General features: G+C 35.5%; 1 protein-coding gene across 1 annotated transcript in view; it reads left to right on the forward strand.

The window, feature by feature from the left end:
• NCAM2 (neural cell adhesion molecule 2) overlaps positions 1-19647 on the forward strand; it is a 274443-nt gene that overhangs the window by 246306 nt on the left and 8490 nt on the right. The window contains exons 16-17 of the mRNA XM_059873029.1: positions 12439-12643; positions 16896-17015. Of these exons, the coding sequence (XP_059729012.1) occupies positions 12439-12643; positions 16896-17015 (325 nt within the window). The remainder of the gene's footprint in view (positions 1-12438; positions 12644-16895; positions 17016-19647) is intronic.

Below are 19647 nucleotides of genomic sequence, written 5' to 3' on the forward strand. Positions count from 1 at the left end.
CTCAGGAAAAAGATGTTATTTAATAAGAGTCCATATATATATTTTATTGCATATATTTGACTTTAAAATTTATGTAGTTGTCTAGGTTTATGGTTCATTTCTCTGTTGCATACAGAATAACCTGAGAAAGCAATGCACTTTAAAACTAAGGCAGAATTAAATATTTATTTTAAGACACTTCCCTTCAAATTGTTGCTTAATATAACAAACATGATAAATTACCTGTATATGTTGATATTTTTCCTCCTTGCACCTTTCGGGATCTAAAAAAAATTATCTTACAAATTGGAAATCGATTGTTCAAAATTAAGTATCTATATATCTTCACTCAGTTAAAGGATTTTCTTATTTCTAAGAAATTTTGATAATGATGATTTTTGCCAGTTTTGAAATATTTTTGGAAGTCTTTCCTTTAGGACATCAAAATAAAACCTCTCCTCATCTAAACCAGCTGGAAATAATTTTAGAAAATTGGACAAGTAATATGTCTTCAGTGTGTAAGTCTATGGAATAATTTATTGACAGAGATACTTTTTTAAATAGTTCACGTATTTAGTGTAATGAAGTGGCTGGAATTGAAAAGATTGCTATCTAGAAAACATTAGTTTCATTGTGATCTGCAGATAGGCTCTCACTGTAAAGTCAAGCCACTGTTCCATCCATGGCCCTTGCCCCCATGTTCTGTCACTTTGACTTAATGTCATGACATTACTTTGAAATTAATTACTTTGATGAGTGCCTGACTGACATAGTGTGGTAAAGAAAGATATTTTCTCTTCTAATTTTAGAGGAGTTGAAACTTTCGGTTCCTTTTTAGGGCCACTCAGGTGAATGCCCATTTTTCCATGCACAATGTTAATATATATATTGACTTTGTAATTTAGTTGTATAAGTGTTCTTCCAATATATAGTATTTATTTTTTTAAACGATTAAGTGTTTATTGAACCAAGAGATGTAACTAATAAAGGCTAGATAATACTTTTAATGAAACTTTTCATTTTAACTATGTTACAGTGGATTTGGAATTACTAGCTACACGTAAGTTACCAAAACTTTCAGATCTGAGAACATATTTTCAATTAAGTACACTTCAGACAAATGCTGTTGCTAATACTAAATTTGTTTTTAGTGAAAGAATCACCTTGGGCAGGAACTTTTGCAAGAGGTTTTCTTTTTTTTTTTTCTCTTGCTATTTTGAAAATCCAGGTAGCGAAAATGTTTGTTGTTGTCAATATTGTCACTATTGCCACTATTGCCTCCTGTGGCAACAAAACTGCAAGAATATCTCTGCTTATCATCCAAGAACTGCTGATTGGCTAATATCTACTAAGTAGATGCTGCAGGAGCTCAGTGGTGCACAAATACTGGGACTCCCTTTTGGTCCAGGGGAGCAGCAAATTCTTTCCAGGGGCTCCTCTTTGCAGTCACATCCCTTTTGCATTCTGATCCCACTGTAAGACAGGAATCTCATGCACGTGAGGGAACAGAATCTTCTCTTGTGGACACACAGGTGCTGTTCTGAACAGTAAAGAAAATAAAATTGCAGATCCAATCAAAACTAATGAGCACCTACCACTGGATTATAGTCTTGAGTAACACTTACATTTTCTCATCAACTGAAAAATAAAATAGGATCTTATAAGGTTGCACAGACAGTCTGATCCCAGTATTTCCCTTTTTTGTAGAATTTTCCTAGTTTTCTGAAATTTGAAACCTTGATGCTATTCTACTAAATGTTGTCTAATATATTTTCACCTTCTGCATACTTGTCACTGTTCTTAATTTTTTTTTAATAAAGCAAGACTAGACACTACTACAGGTATGCAGAAAAGCAGAAAAATGAAAATTCCCATATCATTTTTCTACTCCAGAAAGACATTTGAAGAGCTCTTTACAGGCTATAAATTTATTATCTTAGCAAGTCATTCTAACATTGCAGATAAGTATATAAGAAGACAAGACAGGAATTAGGGCACAGAGACTGATTGACTGTGAGCTCTCCAAACATACTGTGAAGGAGATAATGAAAAGCCTTGAGAAATTTTAGAAGCTAAATATACATTATGAATGGCAAGTTGTCTTTTATCCTCAGTGTCATAATGCCAGTGGGATAAAAAGACAAATTTGGATCACTTATCTTTTTTTCCAACTGATAGTAGCTTCAGCTGGGAACTAGATAAATTTTCTCTGCTAAGTGAGAGAAATTTTAGGTGTGCTCCAATTTAAATTATTCTGCACTTTGTATTTTTTGGTTATCAAGTACTTTGAATGTGATCCTTTTCTTTTGGGCCTCCTCTTCCCATCAAATTCCAAAGAGAATGACTTAAACCAATATTGTGGAGATTATGTCACGGCAGAGCCAGGCAGTTCTGGGCAGTGACCCAAAACCTCTGTAATGAGGAAGAAGAAGTGGAAGAGAATAATGTCCTTGGGTTGTCATACATCTCCTCAGATGAATGCCTAATCCAGCTTTCTTTGTAGTTCTCTTTATGAGTGTTTCTTAATTGTATCTTTGAAAACAATGAGAGTGAGATTATTTCACAATGTTTTGTGCAATCTGTGTGAATATTAGGAAGATTTTGAAATCTTGGCTTCTTACAGACAAGAATGAGGAAAAAAATGAACAGAGACATTTTCAAATTAAATTGTAACTCATAGGTAAAGACTGGACAGCTCAAAATTGTAATTTAAACTCTATTAAAATGGTAAATATGTCTTTACAAATTGAATTCAATTTACTTTTGACATTAGTATTTAAATGTTAGATAAGTAAATTTGTTCCTTTAAATGTTGTAATGGTAAAAGGGATTTTAGGTCTTATGACTGACAGTGAAAAATGTTACAATTTTTTTAACATTGTCACATAATTTGAAATGCTAATATTAAATTGTCTGTAACACTGAAGTCTTAAAATATGCTGTGCTGAGCTTGTGCCTTAAATCCAAATTGGTGGCACAGAAACTTAAAAGGGGTAATGATTGTTCTGTGATATAGCAGTATATCTCTAAGGAACAGTATTTTTAAAATGTTCTGATTTACAGCCTTTGGAGTCTAAGGCTGGCTTCTTTCCTAATCAGATTTTATTTGTTGTCTTTTCTTCTTTCCAGAGTTTTGACAAGTTCGTAACATTTACAAATTGTTCACAAATCAAAGTATTTACATAATGCAACTTCAAATGTGATCCTTTTTTTACTGCTGTAGGGTTATTAGAATATAAATTGCTGTCTCTCTAAAAAGGAAAAATATTGCCCAGAAATAGACACACAAATTGCATACATTGGGTGTAAAATATAAGTTCTAAAAGGTTTTTTGAGGTGTACAAAACATACTATTACCAAATAACAAAATAACTTTGCATTTAATTGTTCTGTGAAAGTGTAAGGCCAAGCACTGATGCAAAAAATATTATATGCATGTGAACAATATTTATATAAAAGATAAACAGATATAGTGATTTAATTATACACATAACCTTATGACCAATTCTCAGTCAGTTTTCAGGGTCTTACCAGGTACTCTCTCTCCATCATGGAAACCTGAATAGCACCACTGAAATGTGTATGCAAATGTAAAGTTAACTAATTAGGCCTGAAAAAGCTTATTGGTTTTTTTCTTAGTTTTTTGTTGTTTTTTTTTTTAAAGACATAATGGATATTTGTATACAATTTGTGATTGTGCTAATAGTTGCCAATTCTCTATCTGCTGTCCAGGATGTCGATGATTTCTAATTGTTCATTTTTTCAGGAATTTTAGGATGCAAGTTGAATATTATATAGAGAAATGTAGCTTCTGAGGTCTATAATGGCATCACTGAAATCTTTCCTATATTTAGGTCTCATTTATGCTTATCACATTTACTTTATCCATTCGTTTTCTTCAGGCATGTAAGGAATGTTCAGTTTTCCATTGCCATATATTTATCAGACATAGTGTATAAGTGATGGAAAATCACCTTTTCCCTTTAATGTCAATGACATCTTAATTTAATGCTGATGGCCTCAAATACCAAGTGTAGAGGTGAACCAACTTTGCCTGTTTAGAAACAGTAGCTGTATGTAAGCTGTGCACTTGAGTGCTGTGCTAAGTTCAGATATTTTACAACAAGAGCAAGAAACTGAGGTAGGAATATCCATTTTTGTTTATTTATTATAGAGTCTGAAGTCCCAAGAAGCTGTGGTAGTAATGCTTGCCACCATACTACCATTATGTTGTAGATATCGATATTAACAGTTCTGTACATTTATTTTATGTTTTAACATTTTTGTAGAGGCAATTTCCAGTGCATACTTTATTTACATAAATTTTAATGCATGTATTAAATGCCCATAATAGAAGCAAAGTAAATCTTTCTCAGTGTATGTATCCAACAGAATTATAAACAAAAAGACATGCAATGTACTAAAAACTAATTCTGTGAAAAATATTGAATACACTGCAACATCTGTAACTTTCTGTTTTCAAAAACAGCGTGAAAGGCAAGGAAAAAATCTGGATTCAAAGTAGTTATTTTAATTTGTGAAACATTGCTTATTTTTATTTTGTTCATAATTCACTACCATTTTGCTCCACTGATTTTTCATGCATGCAGCACTTGTTGTCATCTCTGCTTTTTCCCTGAAGAACGTGTGCATGGTGTAACTGTGATGTCCCTCAGCACCTTTCCAAACACAATGTCAAGAAATATATGTAACTTAGTGTGTCTTTCATCTGTTGTTCAAAGTTCATTTTAGTTCATGCAACTTCTGTCTTCATTTTTTGTAATAAAGAAAACTGACTTAAAGCATTACTATCTGTATTTTCTTTATTGCTGATAAATGCTTTTTTTCTTGTGCTATCTATGTTGTGTATTTTGTATCTACAGAGGTAATTTTTGGCATTGTATCTGCATTTTTTCTACAGTGTTTTATCCAATAGTGAATATTTGAAAAAACCCAAACTAACAAAATGCCAACAACCAAAAAAATCCAAAACCAAAACCAACCAAGCAAACCAACAAACAAAAAAAAACCACCCCACCACAAACATCAAAGTCACTAAAATTAGAATTAATGAATTTTAAGCTTTGCTCATATTAGGTGGTTGCAATGCTACTGCACTAGTGAAGCAAGTATGTGCATTGTCTGTATAAATATGCAGCCTGGGCTTCATCCATTCTGATTTAATCTGCCTGATTGAAGTTTTATCCCCAAAGGAAGTTTTAACACTGGGAAAAGCTGCCCTACCAAGCAGGACTCTGCTGGAAGTTGCAGTTGAACCTTTTAAAGTAAAAAAATGCACCATATACTGGCAGCACTTATAATATTAAACTGCTCTTTTTATAGCTAATGCTATAAAATAATTTTACATTTAACATAATATTCCAAGTATTACTTCTTAACACGGTTGTGCTTGAATTAACATAGGTCTTAAAGAAAATGCTGTCAAACTTGAAATATTTTCTCAATTTAAATACAATCCTGAGATAGTTTTACTCCTTTTCAGATCTCCTGGTTGCAATACTCTTCTTAGGGTTGTCATCCACTATAAAGGTGCAAAAATTTGTCATGTCTCTGTGGTATATGCACAGCATGGTTTTGAATTCTCCTAAATGAGCCAATTAAAATAATTTATCCTTTTATGTAATAGCAGTTCTGAAACCACACATAAGTGTATGTTCTCAATACTCACATCAATCTTAATTAATCTGCAGAGGTTCTTAGGAACTCCTCCAAGAGATGTGTTCAGTAAATCTGCTGTCAGTTTGAGTGGAGGAAACTGGGACACAGAAACTTATTTTCCCAAGTCTATGGAAAACCAAAACCTGGGAGCAGTACTGGTGCCATGAACCCACAGTGCAGCCTTTCCCTCTCAAGGCACAGGAGGACTGGGGTCTCTCTGTCTGCAATTTTCTGGGGCTTCCCATGGAAGGAGCAACGCTAAAAAAATACCCTTTACTATGATGACTGAGTAAATAGAAGGGAAAAGCTGCTGTAGCTGTAACTGGATAACTTTTTAGGCATATTGGAAATGTTCCTGAAGTCTGCCTAGGGATAGTTTGATTATGCAAAGGATCTCTTTTTTTAAAACTTTGCTGAAAAAAATAGTAAATGACAACGCCAGAAAACATTTTCACAACACAGCATGCTTTTTGTAGTAAAGAAAGGGTTTTTTTTGTATCCTTTCCCTTATTATCCCTCAATGACCACAGACAAAACACTGTTGCCAGAAATATTCAAGCTGCTATTTACATTACATTTCTTTCATTTAGCTATTGCATTTATGTCTATTAAGACACCTGCTATGAAAAATGCTGTTAAGGACCATTAGAGGAAATGTGAACTCAAGTCCTGCTTGCTCAGTATCCTGAGGGACTCATAATACAAGACATTTTCCTGTAAAATTTAAAGGCAAAAATCCATTTCAGAAAACTTGCTTGCAAGAGGATATCAGCCATAATGAAGAAAAACTCCTTCACTTAGACAAGAATCAGAAAAGTACATCCTTTTAGACACACTGATTCCAGTAGCTCACATCTTTGTAACTGATAGTCCCGGTGGCACCACAGGCTCCCCTGACTCACTGCAGCTCAGGCTTCATCTGAGATGGGGACACAATGAAGATCTGTCACTGAAGAGTAGAAGAAAGTTAGAGGAAGCCAGTAGTACTGTCCTCTTATTTTTCAAAGTTGTGTGTCAAGTGTATCTGTCAGAGCACATTACTCAGCCGAGCAGCTCAGAGCACGCGTCCATGTGTTTGTCCACTGCCCTTCAGCAGAATCTGTCCTAGCAGAGAGTTGTAGGAAAAACCACTCAGGAAGAAAAAGCATCACAGTTAATGTGGATTATAGCCTTGTTAGCATCTTTCTGCACTAAGGAATGGGATAGAAAAGAAAGCACCTTACCGTCACATTCTCTTTTGCATCAAACAGTCCCCCAGTAAATGTTGCATAGAATCCTAATGATTTCTTGCAAGCTGCTGTTGTAAATGTACTTATTTGTTTATTTCATTTGAAGGAAGACATGCTTCTGGGCACTTACCTGGGTCAAAAGAAAAGTTTTATTGATATGAATTGCTAAAAACAGATCATGCAGCTCTGGATGTGGCAGTCAAAGTTTTGGAGCCTTTTTTGGGTAGTGGGGAGAGATCACTGGTTCTTTACTTCTTTTGGTCATGGCCTGCCACTCTTTTATTGTTAACTGGCAGAAAATTTTATAAAGCTGTTTCATATTTTGGTACTGCATGATGATTTTTTTGGTGCTCATCAATGCATAAAAAATTTTCAGGCCTATATTTTTTGTCATTTTAGAGGTTTTAAGTATTCACATTTTGTAAGACTTTGAGTCTACAAAAAGTTCCAGATCACTTATAAAATCAAAGACAATGTTCAGAGGCAGTGCAGAAATAACCATGGTTGGGCACATTTTTAAGAGTCAATACAAAAAGTGTAGTTCAACTTGATAAACAAGAATGTTTTTTTCCTGCCATGACCTAGTGCAGTATTTCAATTTCACCCTCTAGCTAGATCATAATTTTCAAATTTTTACTTTAGATTGAGAGCAGTTTATCTTCTGATTGTCTTGAAAGAAAGGAAAAACATGCATCAAAACTCTGCACCATGCATTTGTACCAGCCAGTTGTTGCCCTGTAAGCTAGGAAAGTATTTTACAGCATTGCTTTTTTTTCCCCTAAAAACTCAAATTACTGTAAAAGGAGGTTTGGGTAATTATCTATCTTCCATCTTAACTTTAACCCATGCCTTTTAAGGAGGAGGGAAGGGATTAATGCACAAGAAGTTGCTAACGTGCTTTTTTTCTCCCCAACAAAACTTAATATCACTGAAGATGTGAAAAGGACATCTGGATGTCACCTTATCCAACCCCCAGATCACACAGAGTGTTTGTTATAAAGCTTGCAATTAATATTTTGTTGTAGGAGTAATTAAATACATACAAAGTGATTGTGTAAGAGCACGGAGAAATTCTGTCACCTCAAAGGACAGAGGTTCATTTAACATCAGTCTGACTATATTGGTGTTGCATATCTTTGTTCCTGTGCAGAAGCAAACTCTTTATTTGCCGTATGCAAAGCAGACCTGCACACTGGCACAGGCTGCCCAGGGAAGCTCTGAATGCCCCAACCCTGGAAGTGTCCAAGGCCAGGTTGGATGGGGCTCTGAGTAAACTGGTCTAGAGGGAGGTGCCCATGGCAGCAGAGTTGTAATGAGATGAGCTTTGATGTCCCTTCCAACCCAAACCATTCTCTGATTCTGTGCACACATACAGTTGGAGATTCTCCCTTTTGACCTGCTTCCCTTAGAGTATCTGCTGCAGAACCTTTACAGGAATTTAGTCCAAACTTACACTTTAGAGTCCAGAAAATGTATCTTTTCCCTTAGTTCTTTTCACTGGAAAATTTCATTTTACTTGCCAAAGCTCTTCATTCCTCTTTCTCATCAAATAATCATTCCTGAAAAAATGTTCAATTATCTCATTGGAAATCATTAGAAACATAACTTATTCACAAAGAAGAACTTGAATATTGCCAAAACTTTTGATGAAATTTGTAGAAACTTGCTTTTGCCTTTTTTTAGGGTTTTTTTTTACATTTCTGGAAGCTTTTTAATCTTATTTCCATAAGTATTCATTGATAATAATTTATTTGAAGAAGTGGGCGAAAAAAGTGTTTTTAAAGTTGTCAGTTTCCTTCATCATCATGTCAATGTATTACATTACTTATGCCACATTCCGTATAAAAATACATATCCTTTTCAATTTAACATATTTTTAACAAATTACAATTAAGACATTCAGAACTATGGAACTTATACTTCCCTGTTTTTTCTTCTTTTTAACAAGACGTGTGTTAAAAGACCCTCTATAGTTAGATGACTAAGTCAGGTATACAATAAACATTTTCAAAAAGTTTCTAAGAACTGATTACTTCACATTAACATTGAATTTCCATGATTTAAAGTGTTTTTGTTTAACTAGGAAAATAAAAATATACATATAATGCATATATACGTTGTTATTTTAGAGCTCAAAGTAGAACTAATATTTTGAGTTTGTTTGGCACATCCTGGGAAGCTGTAAAATATTTAAAATAGCTTATTTAATATAACTATAATAACAATAATAATATAATAATTTAATTTAAGGCAATAATTTTTGATAACAAAGTTGCTTGTCAAAGTTGGTGGGAATGCTGTTTTTAGTATGACATTAATATTTCATCCTGTCACAGAATTAGAACTTCTGTTGATGTCATACATATAAAGAAAAAAAAATCACATTGTTTTGAAGTTACATATATATTAGGATATGATTTTTGAAACCAGTGAGGAGAGGGCTTAATCTGCTTTAGTAGTTATTGGGATAAGTTTTACTGCTGACTTTGGTGGGGGCAGATAGGCAAGTACAAAATAAAAGCAATTCAAGAAAGAACAGAATTAAGCCACAGATAAACTTCTAAAAAATTAATTTTGTATGTTTTCATTAGGATTAAAGATAAACCATAACACAGATAGATTTAAAGAACAAGGCTGCCCAGTTTCTATCTGTTTTCAGAAGAAGTACACAAGATCCTCAGACAGGTGAGAAGGCTGATCACAGCCATGCTTCTCTCCTCACCTCTGGATTTGGCCATGTTACTCTCACCCTTCATGGTACAGGAGATAAAGGAGAGAAATGCTGGAGGTGTTTTGACAATTTTAGGAAACCTGCAAGAACAAAAGGGTTTCAAGTAGAAAAAAAATTACTTAGGACTGGTAGAGCAGTACCAAGGATGGCGAATGCTGAATGTAAAGGAAATCATCAGCCATGAAGAGATGGAGAAATATGCAGCAGTCAAATCCTTGTGTCTCAGATGTCTCACCCATACAAGGAAAACTAAAAATGAAAAAACAGAGTGTCCCACACAGCTATGGCAAAACAAAGGAGAAATATTGCCACCGTAAACATTTCCTTCACTCACCAGTGAAGTTACTGTGTAGTCATTTCTGCCACTGGATCTCTTAGAATGAGAACTTTGCCATTTCACGATGTTCCAAGGACACTGAAAGTGCTGTAAAAATAACCTGAACTTCTTTCAACATTCAGATTAAATCATCCTAGTTTTTCTCCTTCACATTCTAGTTGATGGTTGAGAAGGTACAGACATTCACTGTCTGAGGTCTCTAAAGCTGGCTATAACACCAGTGAAGGTACAGTGTAGCCATTTCTGCCACTGGATCACTTAGAATGAGAACTTTCCCATTTCACGATGTTCCAAGGACACTGAAATGTCATTGTTTCCAGCAATGGAAAATGTGTCTCTTCACAGTAAAAAATTTTTAACACTTTATTAAAAAAAAAAAACCATAAAACTAAACCAGTAAAAAACCCCTGAATTTCTTTCAACATTTGGATTAAATCATCCTAGTTTTTCTCCTTCACGTTCTAGGTGATGTTTAAGAAGGTACAGACATTCACTGTATGAGGTCTCTAAAGCTGGCTATAGAATTTGATGTAATTATACCAACTGAAATTTATGAGCTTTTAAATAAACTGGAATTAAATATCTACTTGTATCTTTCTGACAATTCATACTGGCAAAAAAAAAAATTACTGAAGGTTACAAAGGAATTCACCAAATATGTGGGTGGATATAGGAATAAAATAAGTTTTAGAAGACATATCAGAAAGTATAATATTTAAATAGGAATGCTGTTGTTTAGAAAAGAAAAAAATTAAAACATCAACTTTTGAGATTGCTGATGGGGCAATGCATAAATGATAAATCATTTCATTGATGCACCATTATTTTTTAAATTTGTGAAGTGGTTTTAAAGTCCTTCTGAACAAAGGAAAATAACTTTGAAATAATATGTCTGTTTTTCTGCTTATCCATCCATAGAAATATATACATTGAATTCTAGCTTATTGTATAATAACATTGTGAAGATCATTTTTATAATAAAACAACACATACAGACAATGACGTCAATTGCTTAAGAAGTAAAATGCTTCCCTTCCTTTGAAAAAGGTTTTACTTTTCCATTTTAGAGTTCTAAACAAAGACTAGACAAAGAATATATATTTATTGATTTAAGATAACTTTCAAATTACACTTGAAGTGATAAAGATATTATCATTAAAATTATTTAAGCAGGAATATAAAAATCTGTGCTTAATCTGAAAACAATCTGTAGTGTGCAGGAGAGTTGGATGAGAAAGAAGAGGAAGATATTAGTAAACCAATTAAAATATTTATATTATATTACATTATGTAGTTGTTTGGTGTCTGTTACAACAGGATTTAAGTAATCTCTGGCCAGAATAATCTTGCTCTTATTTTGACAACAGGCAGAGCAGCAGATGTCCCAGTGAGTGGTGTTGGCTCAGGCATCACTCCAGGACATGGGAGTGCCAGGGAAGCAATGCTGGTGTGCAACACCCATGGGCAAACTCACCCAGTTCAACTCCCCTGGGGTTTACTCAGCACAGTCTCACACCAGGAAATGGTAACTGGCCAATAGCTGAGCTAGTTTGGCATCTTCTTGAATTAGCTGGGTGCATGAGCCTTTTTTTGCCCTAGACAATGATCAGATACAAATCCTCTCCTCTGGATTTGAGGATAAGCCTCATCTGAATTCACAGACTCCTGAGAATCACACTATTCAAAAGGGTTTGTAGCATTGCTGTCATGGGAATATCAACCGAGGCAAAACATTAAAATATTTTTCCTGAGATTTGTAATGAAGTAAAATTAGCTAAACATTAGCTCTCAAAATTCAAACACAGAAGGCAAGATCAGGTGTGGAATAGGTTTATTTTGAAGTGTATGATTGCATTTTCAAGGTACAAGACTAAACAAGATGAGGTCCTGACCCTATAATCATTTGACGATACGCATATTTTTCCCCATAATAAATTATTTAAGACTAAGTGCGTGCAACTGTTTGCAGATTAAATTACTTGAATTAAGTTATTTTTCACTCTAATTCAGAAAATTACAAGAATAAATACTGGTTTGTCAGTCTCTTAAACCTTTCAGTAATTCTGCTTAATATCACTGCTAATTAATTGTATTTGAAATGCAGAAAGGATAACTTATATCAATGTTCATGTTGAAAATTGAAAATATTTGCTTTAGGCTGCTTATTGATACTCTTAGTCATGGAATGTTAAGATGTGATATTATTTGCTATTAATTAATGCCATTTATGTTTTTTGAATTTACTGCAATTTTGGCAATTGGAAAATATTGTGCAGAATAAATGGGGGTTTTTGTGATTTTAATCAGGTACGATATATGCGTAATCATCAGGACTGTTTATTTCCAATAATTTCTGAATTATTGGAAATAAATAATTTCTGAATTATTGGAAATAATTTCTCTTTACTCTCCTGGCCTACAGCTTAGAAAATTACATTTTAGGATTTGTGTTATTAATATATCCTAATTTTCTTTCCTTGAAGACACTCTTTTTAATGGTCTTGGACTTGGTGCTGTCATTGGCCTGGGAGTGGCAGCCCTTTTGTTAATCCTGGTTGTGACTGATGTTAGCTGCTTCTTTGTACGACAATGTGGATTGCTCATGTGCATCACCAGGAGAATCTGTGGGAAGAAGAGTGGTTCAAGTGGAAAAAGTAAAGAACTGGAAGAAGGAAAAGCTGCTTACTTGTGAGTATTAATCACATGGGTTGGAAACATCCTTAAAAGAAAAAGTTGGCTGTCCAACTTACATTAAGTATGGCCATTTTGTGGTGTCGCAGAGGGAACTAATAAAATGCTTCTACTACTTGGAAAAGTGCTTCTCTGAAGTGTGTAGAGTTGTTTATTGCCTTTAAAAGAAAAGCTGAGACACAAAAAAGAAATATACTTTAGCTCAGTTTAGGATGACCTCTTTGTCCATCTTGACACAAAGGAAATCAATTGTAATTCCGTACTAGTTGGAGACACAGATTTGGTTCATGAGGAGCAGGTAATGGATCATTGTAACTCCATTTCTGCAAATCCGCCTTTGAGCTGCTAACACCCAGAAACTCAGCCTATGGCTGTGACAGTGCCAGTAAATCCACGAGTGAAGGACGTGGTATTATAGAAAATCCGTGAGGGAGTTTTACTTCTTAGACACAGCACTTGATGGAAAACCTTGATTCTTGTCTGTGGACTTTAGGAATGAAAGATTTTGTCGGTTTTTTTCTTTTAATAGGAGTTCTGAGTTGGATGTTGGGTAAATGGTGATGAGTGATTGTTCTTTATAGTGTCAGTCAATGATGCTAAACATAAGTGGGAAATAATCAATACTGATTCTCACAAATACTCTTTTGTAGTGGCTACTCCATCACACAAATGTGAATGAACTGATCATTGGTGGAAATATGGTGCAAATATGGTCTCTTAAATTGTTAGAGTGGATAGTGAGATCTCTGGAAAAACAATTCAAGTACGGATTACATTAAAAAATAACACTTTAAACGCAGCATTCACTGAGTTTTCAATAGGTAAACTAGAAAGAAGATTACATATGGTCCTTCATTTTAAACAATTCCTTTTTTTATAAGGAAAAAACCATAATTTTCTCATCGTGTTCATCTCGTAGGCAACTTACACATGCACTGTAATATTTGTGAGAGTGCATGTGGTTTAAATAACATTGCTGGTCCAACTGCTATTTGCCTCTCCCAATAGTCAGGCTTTAGAGTTCATTATCCTTCAGCTTCCCAGGTCCCATCCATTTTCAGATGGATGTAGAGCACACTAGACCTTGCAGCCCTCATTATTCATAGCTGAGCAGGTGTCTCCATTGCCAGTAGTGGAGGTGTAAGTGCCTTTTTGGGATTTAATTCTGGCTGTTTTGTTTCAGGCTGTGTCTTTCTCAGGTAACTTGGCTTCACATCTTGGTTGGGTTCTTCTTGAAAGAGGTGCCATTTCAGAAACAACTCCACAGGACAAAACCAGTTATGAGAGGACACAAGAGTATTTATAATGCTTCCAAACAGAAGAAATAACGTAAACCAGCTATTTCCTAATTCTCCACATCTGACAGGGAGAGAAAGACTAGCAGTGTTTTTTTCTATCCTTTGAAGCCAGCCTGTCCAGATCAATAGAATCAAGATGTGAAGCTTCTGGCACTGACTCAGCTGTCCTTTCCTATTGAGCACAGCACTTCAGTTTATGCTTAAGTTTCCCATTCAAGGAGTGGCCAGCTATAAATTGGTGTACAGACTCTCCTAAATGGGAAGACCTTAGGGAGATGAAGTTGGAAATGTCACTTGACAGCAGTTTATACCTTGTTATCAACATCTTATTACCAAATGCCATTCCATACTGTCCCAAAAAAGCACAGAGCTCGTCTCTTGATATTAATTATTCTGTTGCACATCTTTTTCAAGAACGACTATGTTATTTAATCATATTTCTTTCCTTGTCAGAATGGTCTTCAGTCAGTCAGACCTTAAAATATTTGGGACAGTTCTTATTTTAGCACATTCTTTGCTTTAATAAACTGTCAGATTAAACTCCCAGGAGAGAATTGAAGAGTCAACATTTAAATATATATCATGGTAACTGATATTGCCTAAAATTCACTGACATTTCTCTGTTTTAAATATGCTGGTTTGCATTCTGGATTTTGGGTGGTTTATGATATGGTTCTTGGTTACATTTTGATTGTATGAGATATACACATATATATAGTAAATAATTATGTTCTATATGTAATGTATGAAATAATCCGTGTAACACACACAGACACCCATGACAATGGATTTCCTACAAATCACTTTCCCTTTAAAATTTGAAATGCTACAGTTTCTACCTCCTGTAAATATACATGAATGCTGGTCACAAGTAACATATTTTTTAGTCCTTTTGTCATGCAGTATTATTTTTAAGGCTGTAGATGTATCAACAAAGCAAGAAGAACTCACCAATCCATCTTCAGTCCAACTTAGATCCCTAATCTTTTCCCAGGTATGAAGTAGCCATGAAAGTTAAGTGCATCATCTACCAAAATGAGCTTTGTATCCATTTGTGTATCTTAAGTGTCACTTGCAGAGATAATTAAGCACATGCAATTTTGGAGGTTTTTTAATAGACAGAAATATTTTAGATTTCTACCTATTAATTCTTCTTCACGCTATTTCTCTATCTGGGCTACATTGTTATTAACCTACAAAGATTTTCCTTAAGGATACCTGTCAGAATATGGTCGGGTTTTCCTGATACTTCCTCTCGCAAAAGCCTGTTTTATCCATTATCTTAAAGAAACAATATGAAGATGTGAGACATGAATTAGAGAAGATTTTAGCCAGGTCTTTGGTGTGGCCTATAGCAGTCTAACAGTTCCCTACAACATCCCAGTCCAGAAAGGAATCTGTTAAATATAAAAGTAATTGTAACTCAGTAACCCTCTGTTTGTAGACTGGAGCTGATGCTGTTCCAGGATATAGGAAGAAAATATTTCCATCAAAATAGGGTTTAAAAAAAAAAAAAAAAAAAGTGTACATATGTATATCTCAGCTACCATCTGATCTGCCTTTTGGGAGCAAAATTGTATAAAAGTTAATTATTACTTTAAATAAGTATTGTTAATTAGTATGTATTGTTAATACTTTGTGTCAGTGAACAGAAATTTCCAGATCACACCCATATTTCTGAGAGCAGCCCTGCAGAAAAGGGTTTGAGGATTCTGGTTCATGAAAAGCTGGACATGAGCCAACAATGTGTGCTCACATCCCAGAAATTCAAAGGTGTCCCAGGCTGCATCAATAGCAGCATGACCAGAGGTTCAGGAGAGGTGATTCTGCCCCTCTGCTCTGGTGAGAGCTCACCTGGAGTGCTGCATCCAGCTCAGTAGTCCTTGGTAAAGGAAAAACATGGATTTGTTGGATCAAGTCCAGGGGAGGTCACAAAAATGATCAGAGGGATGGAGAACTCTCTGTGAGGTCTGGCTGAGATAAAGACTTTTCTGCAACCTTTTGAAAGGGAATTTATATAAAAAGATTGGGACAGACTTTTTACAAAGACAAGGGAGGATGGTTCTGAAGTGAAAGCAGGTAGATTTAGATTGGACATGAGGAAAATCTATTTTACAATGAGGATGGTGAAACATTTGGACAGGTTGCCCAGAGAGGCTGTAGACATTCCATTGCTGGAAACAAAGTCAGATTGAATGAAGCTCTGAGGAACCTGTTTTGGTTTAAGATGTCCCTACTAGTTGCAGGGGCATTAGACTAGATGGCCTATAAATGTCCCTTCCAACCCAAACTATTCTATGATTCTTTGGTTACCAACAAAATCATGACAGCACTCACTGCTCCATCTCCTTATAATTGTTTAATTAGCACAACATTTGTGCATTTACTTACTTGAGAGACTAGCAGCTCCTCAAATGGGGGAAATATGATGCAGAAAGAGTTTATTCTACCAGCAAAAGCAGAAGGGCTTCAATTTTTACCACACAAGGGCTCTTTGCATCAGTGGCAGCTGGGGTTGCCACAATCCCAGGAGATTAAAGCACACTTTTGTGGTGTATATACTCACATAACAGCTCTGTAACGCTGCCAGAAAAGTTCAAATATAACTAGGCATCAAGTCCAATCATTATTATATGAGGTTAGGAAAGTTTACATCTATTCCCATGAAGAAGCTGTCACCTTCTTATTAGTCATAAACAAAATGTTCTTTTGAGATGCTAATTCGTCATGTTTACAGAGCTAGGGAAGTAACCATGGATACAGGATGCTTTGAAGACTTCAAGGAATTGGGAACACGCTGTTAAATGTCTCTTGGTGGTGTTAGTCACCAATAATTAGTTCTGCCTTTTCTTTGCCAACTTTTGAGAGAAAGGTTCTAAGTAATTCTTTGTGTGCAATGTACGTAGTTAATGTGATGATAAGAGACTAAAACTCTTTTAATAATTTTTTAGGAAAGATGGATCAAAAGAGCCAATAGTGGAAATGAGAACAGAGGATGAAAGAATTACCAGCCATGAAGATGGGAGTCCAGTAAATGAGCCAAATGAGACAACTCCCCTCACAGAACCAGAGTAAGTAGCCTGATATTCCCTGGAGTTTCACACAAGCTGATCTTGGCTGTGTGGACAGACTGGACTTCCTACACTCTGAGGGGAGGTACACAGCATCACCAGAGTGGTCTGCTGTGGCAAGGCAGTGTGTGAGTGCAGGGTTTGTTTGATTGGTTTGTTTTTCACAATAATCAATCTAAATCATGGTACTTCACTGCCACTGGCTGAGCACAGCAGTACAAAGATTTTTTTAATTTGGTTGCACCTTTTCTTTACCACCTGCCCAGCAATTATTACCTGCCCTGTGGGAACAATCTCCTAGCTCTCACAAATGACCTTAAATTGAGTCTCTTACATCTTCACACACATCCTGAAAATGGGGCACAAGGATACTGTGCTCCAGAAACCCAGCTCCTCACTGGAGTGGCCCCTTCCTGCTTTCATACATGTGACTGAGAACTTTGGTATTTAAGTCCACACAGTGTAATTGGATTAATTGTGCTGAAGGGCAGCCTCTGCTCCATTTCCTCATCCCCCCTTCCTGTCCCTACAGTCTTCTCTCAGTACAGAAACCACAGCAGTTTGCAGCCATGCTCACAGACTTCGGCAGCCTTCTGAATAATGGGACCAGCCTTGTGCCCAAGGATAAAATTACTGAAGAAACCTAAAGCTTTTCTTGCTTTGAGCCCAGCACTTTCTACGTGTTGGGAAAATCTCCTATCTCATGACATCTTCAAGGCATCAAGGTTATGAAGATGATTATGTAGTAAATACAGAAATTCACCTGTTGATAATTTGATGAAATCATTGTTCTTCTTTAAAAGGAGAGGGTATTCTTACAAAACAGTCTTTTTCTTTTCTGAAAATATGAAGCAATTTAACGTTTTGCCATTATGTAAAACTTTAAGAGCCAGAACCTTTAATTAAAACACAGGTTTGCTACCAGCTGCCATTGATATTTTTAGTAAATAGGGAGTTAAGTATCTGCACATTAAGCTGTATAGTTCTTTGAAGAAGCTGTGCACAGAGAGTTTGAACTTGTGTTAATGAAATAATTATGCAATCTGTTGAGTGACTACTGATATGTTTGCTCTTCATATTAGAATTTATAATCAGGGGCACAGTGGAAAGCCCACAGCTATCTAAAGAGTCATGGGAATGTAGGTGTAAACATTGTACAAGTCCAGCAAGCCTTGGATATGTTGGTGGGTAAAGCACCAGGTCCATGTTTGTTCATGATTTAAGGCCATTTTTAGCACTAGATCTTGCAAATCAGACGCATCTTGCAGGAAACAGGATGCTAGGAAAGATCCAGTTCACTTCTTTCTGCTTGTCACAATCATTAGATCAGCTGACAGGAGTGGAATATGAGAAAGTTAAAATCAAAAATATTTTATTATCTTAGGGGAGGGGGAAAGAATCAGTCCCCACTGTCATGACAGAAAAAAAACAAACCAAAAAAACAAAAAAAGAACCAACAAAAACCCCTGAAAAACTAACTGCCAGGAACAACTGATAAGTATTTGATGGGCATTATGTCCTTGCTAAAATAGGACTGCTAAGAGATATTAATAATGATGACAGTTTCCTTCTTGGTAGTTTCTTCCCTCACAACAAAAGGCAAAAGGCGTCAGCAGTCCCAAGCACAGCTGTACAGGCAACAGCTAAAGATTTGGGACAGTGTCACTTGGGAACCTAAAGATGAAAAGAGGTGGTGCAATGGGGACACCTGAAGAGCCATTGATACCAGGGGAATGTGGAAAGACCTTTGACTCATCCACAGCCCAATGAAACAGAGGAGCAATATAAATCAGGAGTGAGACACACAAAGGGAAGATGCAGTAGTGGAGAAATCAGTCTCTCAGTAGGAATAACACAAAAATACATTGTCAGCAACAGCCAGAAAAACACATTCTGGGCAGGGTGAGGATGACCAGAAGGGATGTTGGAGGGGAGAGCTTAGCTTGCAGGAAAGAAAATTCCAAGGACATTTCAGGCAGGCAGTGAAACAAGGTAGGATTCATTATGACTAATTCTGGCTGTCTTAAAGATATATAAGATAAGCCTTGAGGTTGAATTAGATAAAATATTTTTAACAATTATTGAAATATGTTGAATAGTAGCAAATTACACTCAGAACTTCAAATGCAATTTAAGAAGTTGTGGGAACTAATTAGTGAAGAGATTACTTCCTCTTACAAAAAAATATTCTTTATTATATTGCTCAGTATATTATTTGGCAAACTATTTTTTACCTTATCTCAGATGATCCTTATCAAAGCCATGTTTGGAATCCATGTATGACAGATTAGCTCAAAGCACTTTACCTGCAAGTCAACAAGATTTAATCATGCTGGCAGGAAATCAGTTTAAGCTGTGCATTTCATATCACGCTCTTGTAATATGAATAACATACCACATACAATGTGGTACAATAATTATATTCCTAGTCTGACATTAATATGTTTCTGATATTGGTTGAGTTTTTCTTAGTATTAATGCAGTTGGATGAATTCCAGTATCAAAATGGCTAGAAGTCATGTTTCTATAAAATAACAAAGTAAATATTGAAGCTGAAGTTTTGTATGGGTATCAGCAGACTGTTGATGTTAGGCCACATGCAGTAGTGCTAGAGGAAGTCAATATTATTAAT

The sequence above is a fragment of the Haemorhous mexicanus genome, chromosome 2, assembly GCF_027477595.1.
Source record: "Haemorhous mexicanus isolate bHaeMex1 chromosome 2, bHaeMex1.pri, whole genome shotgun sequence".
NCBI lineage: Eukaryota > Metazoa > Chordata > Aves > Passeriformes > Fringillidae > Haemorhous > Haemorhous mexicanus.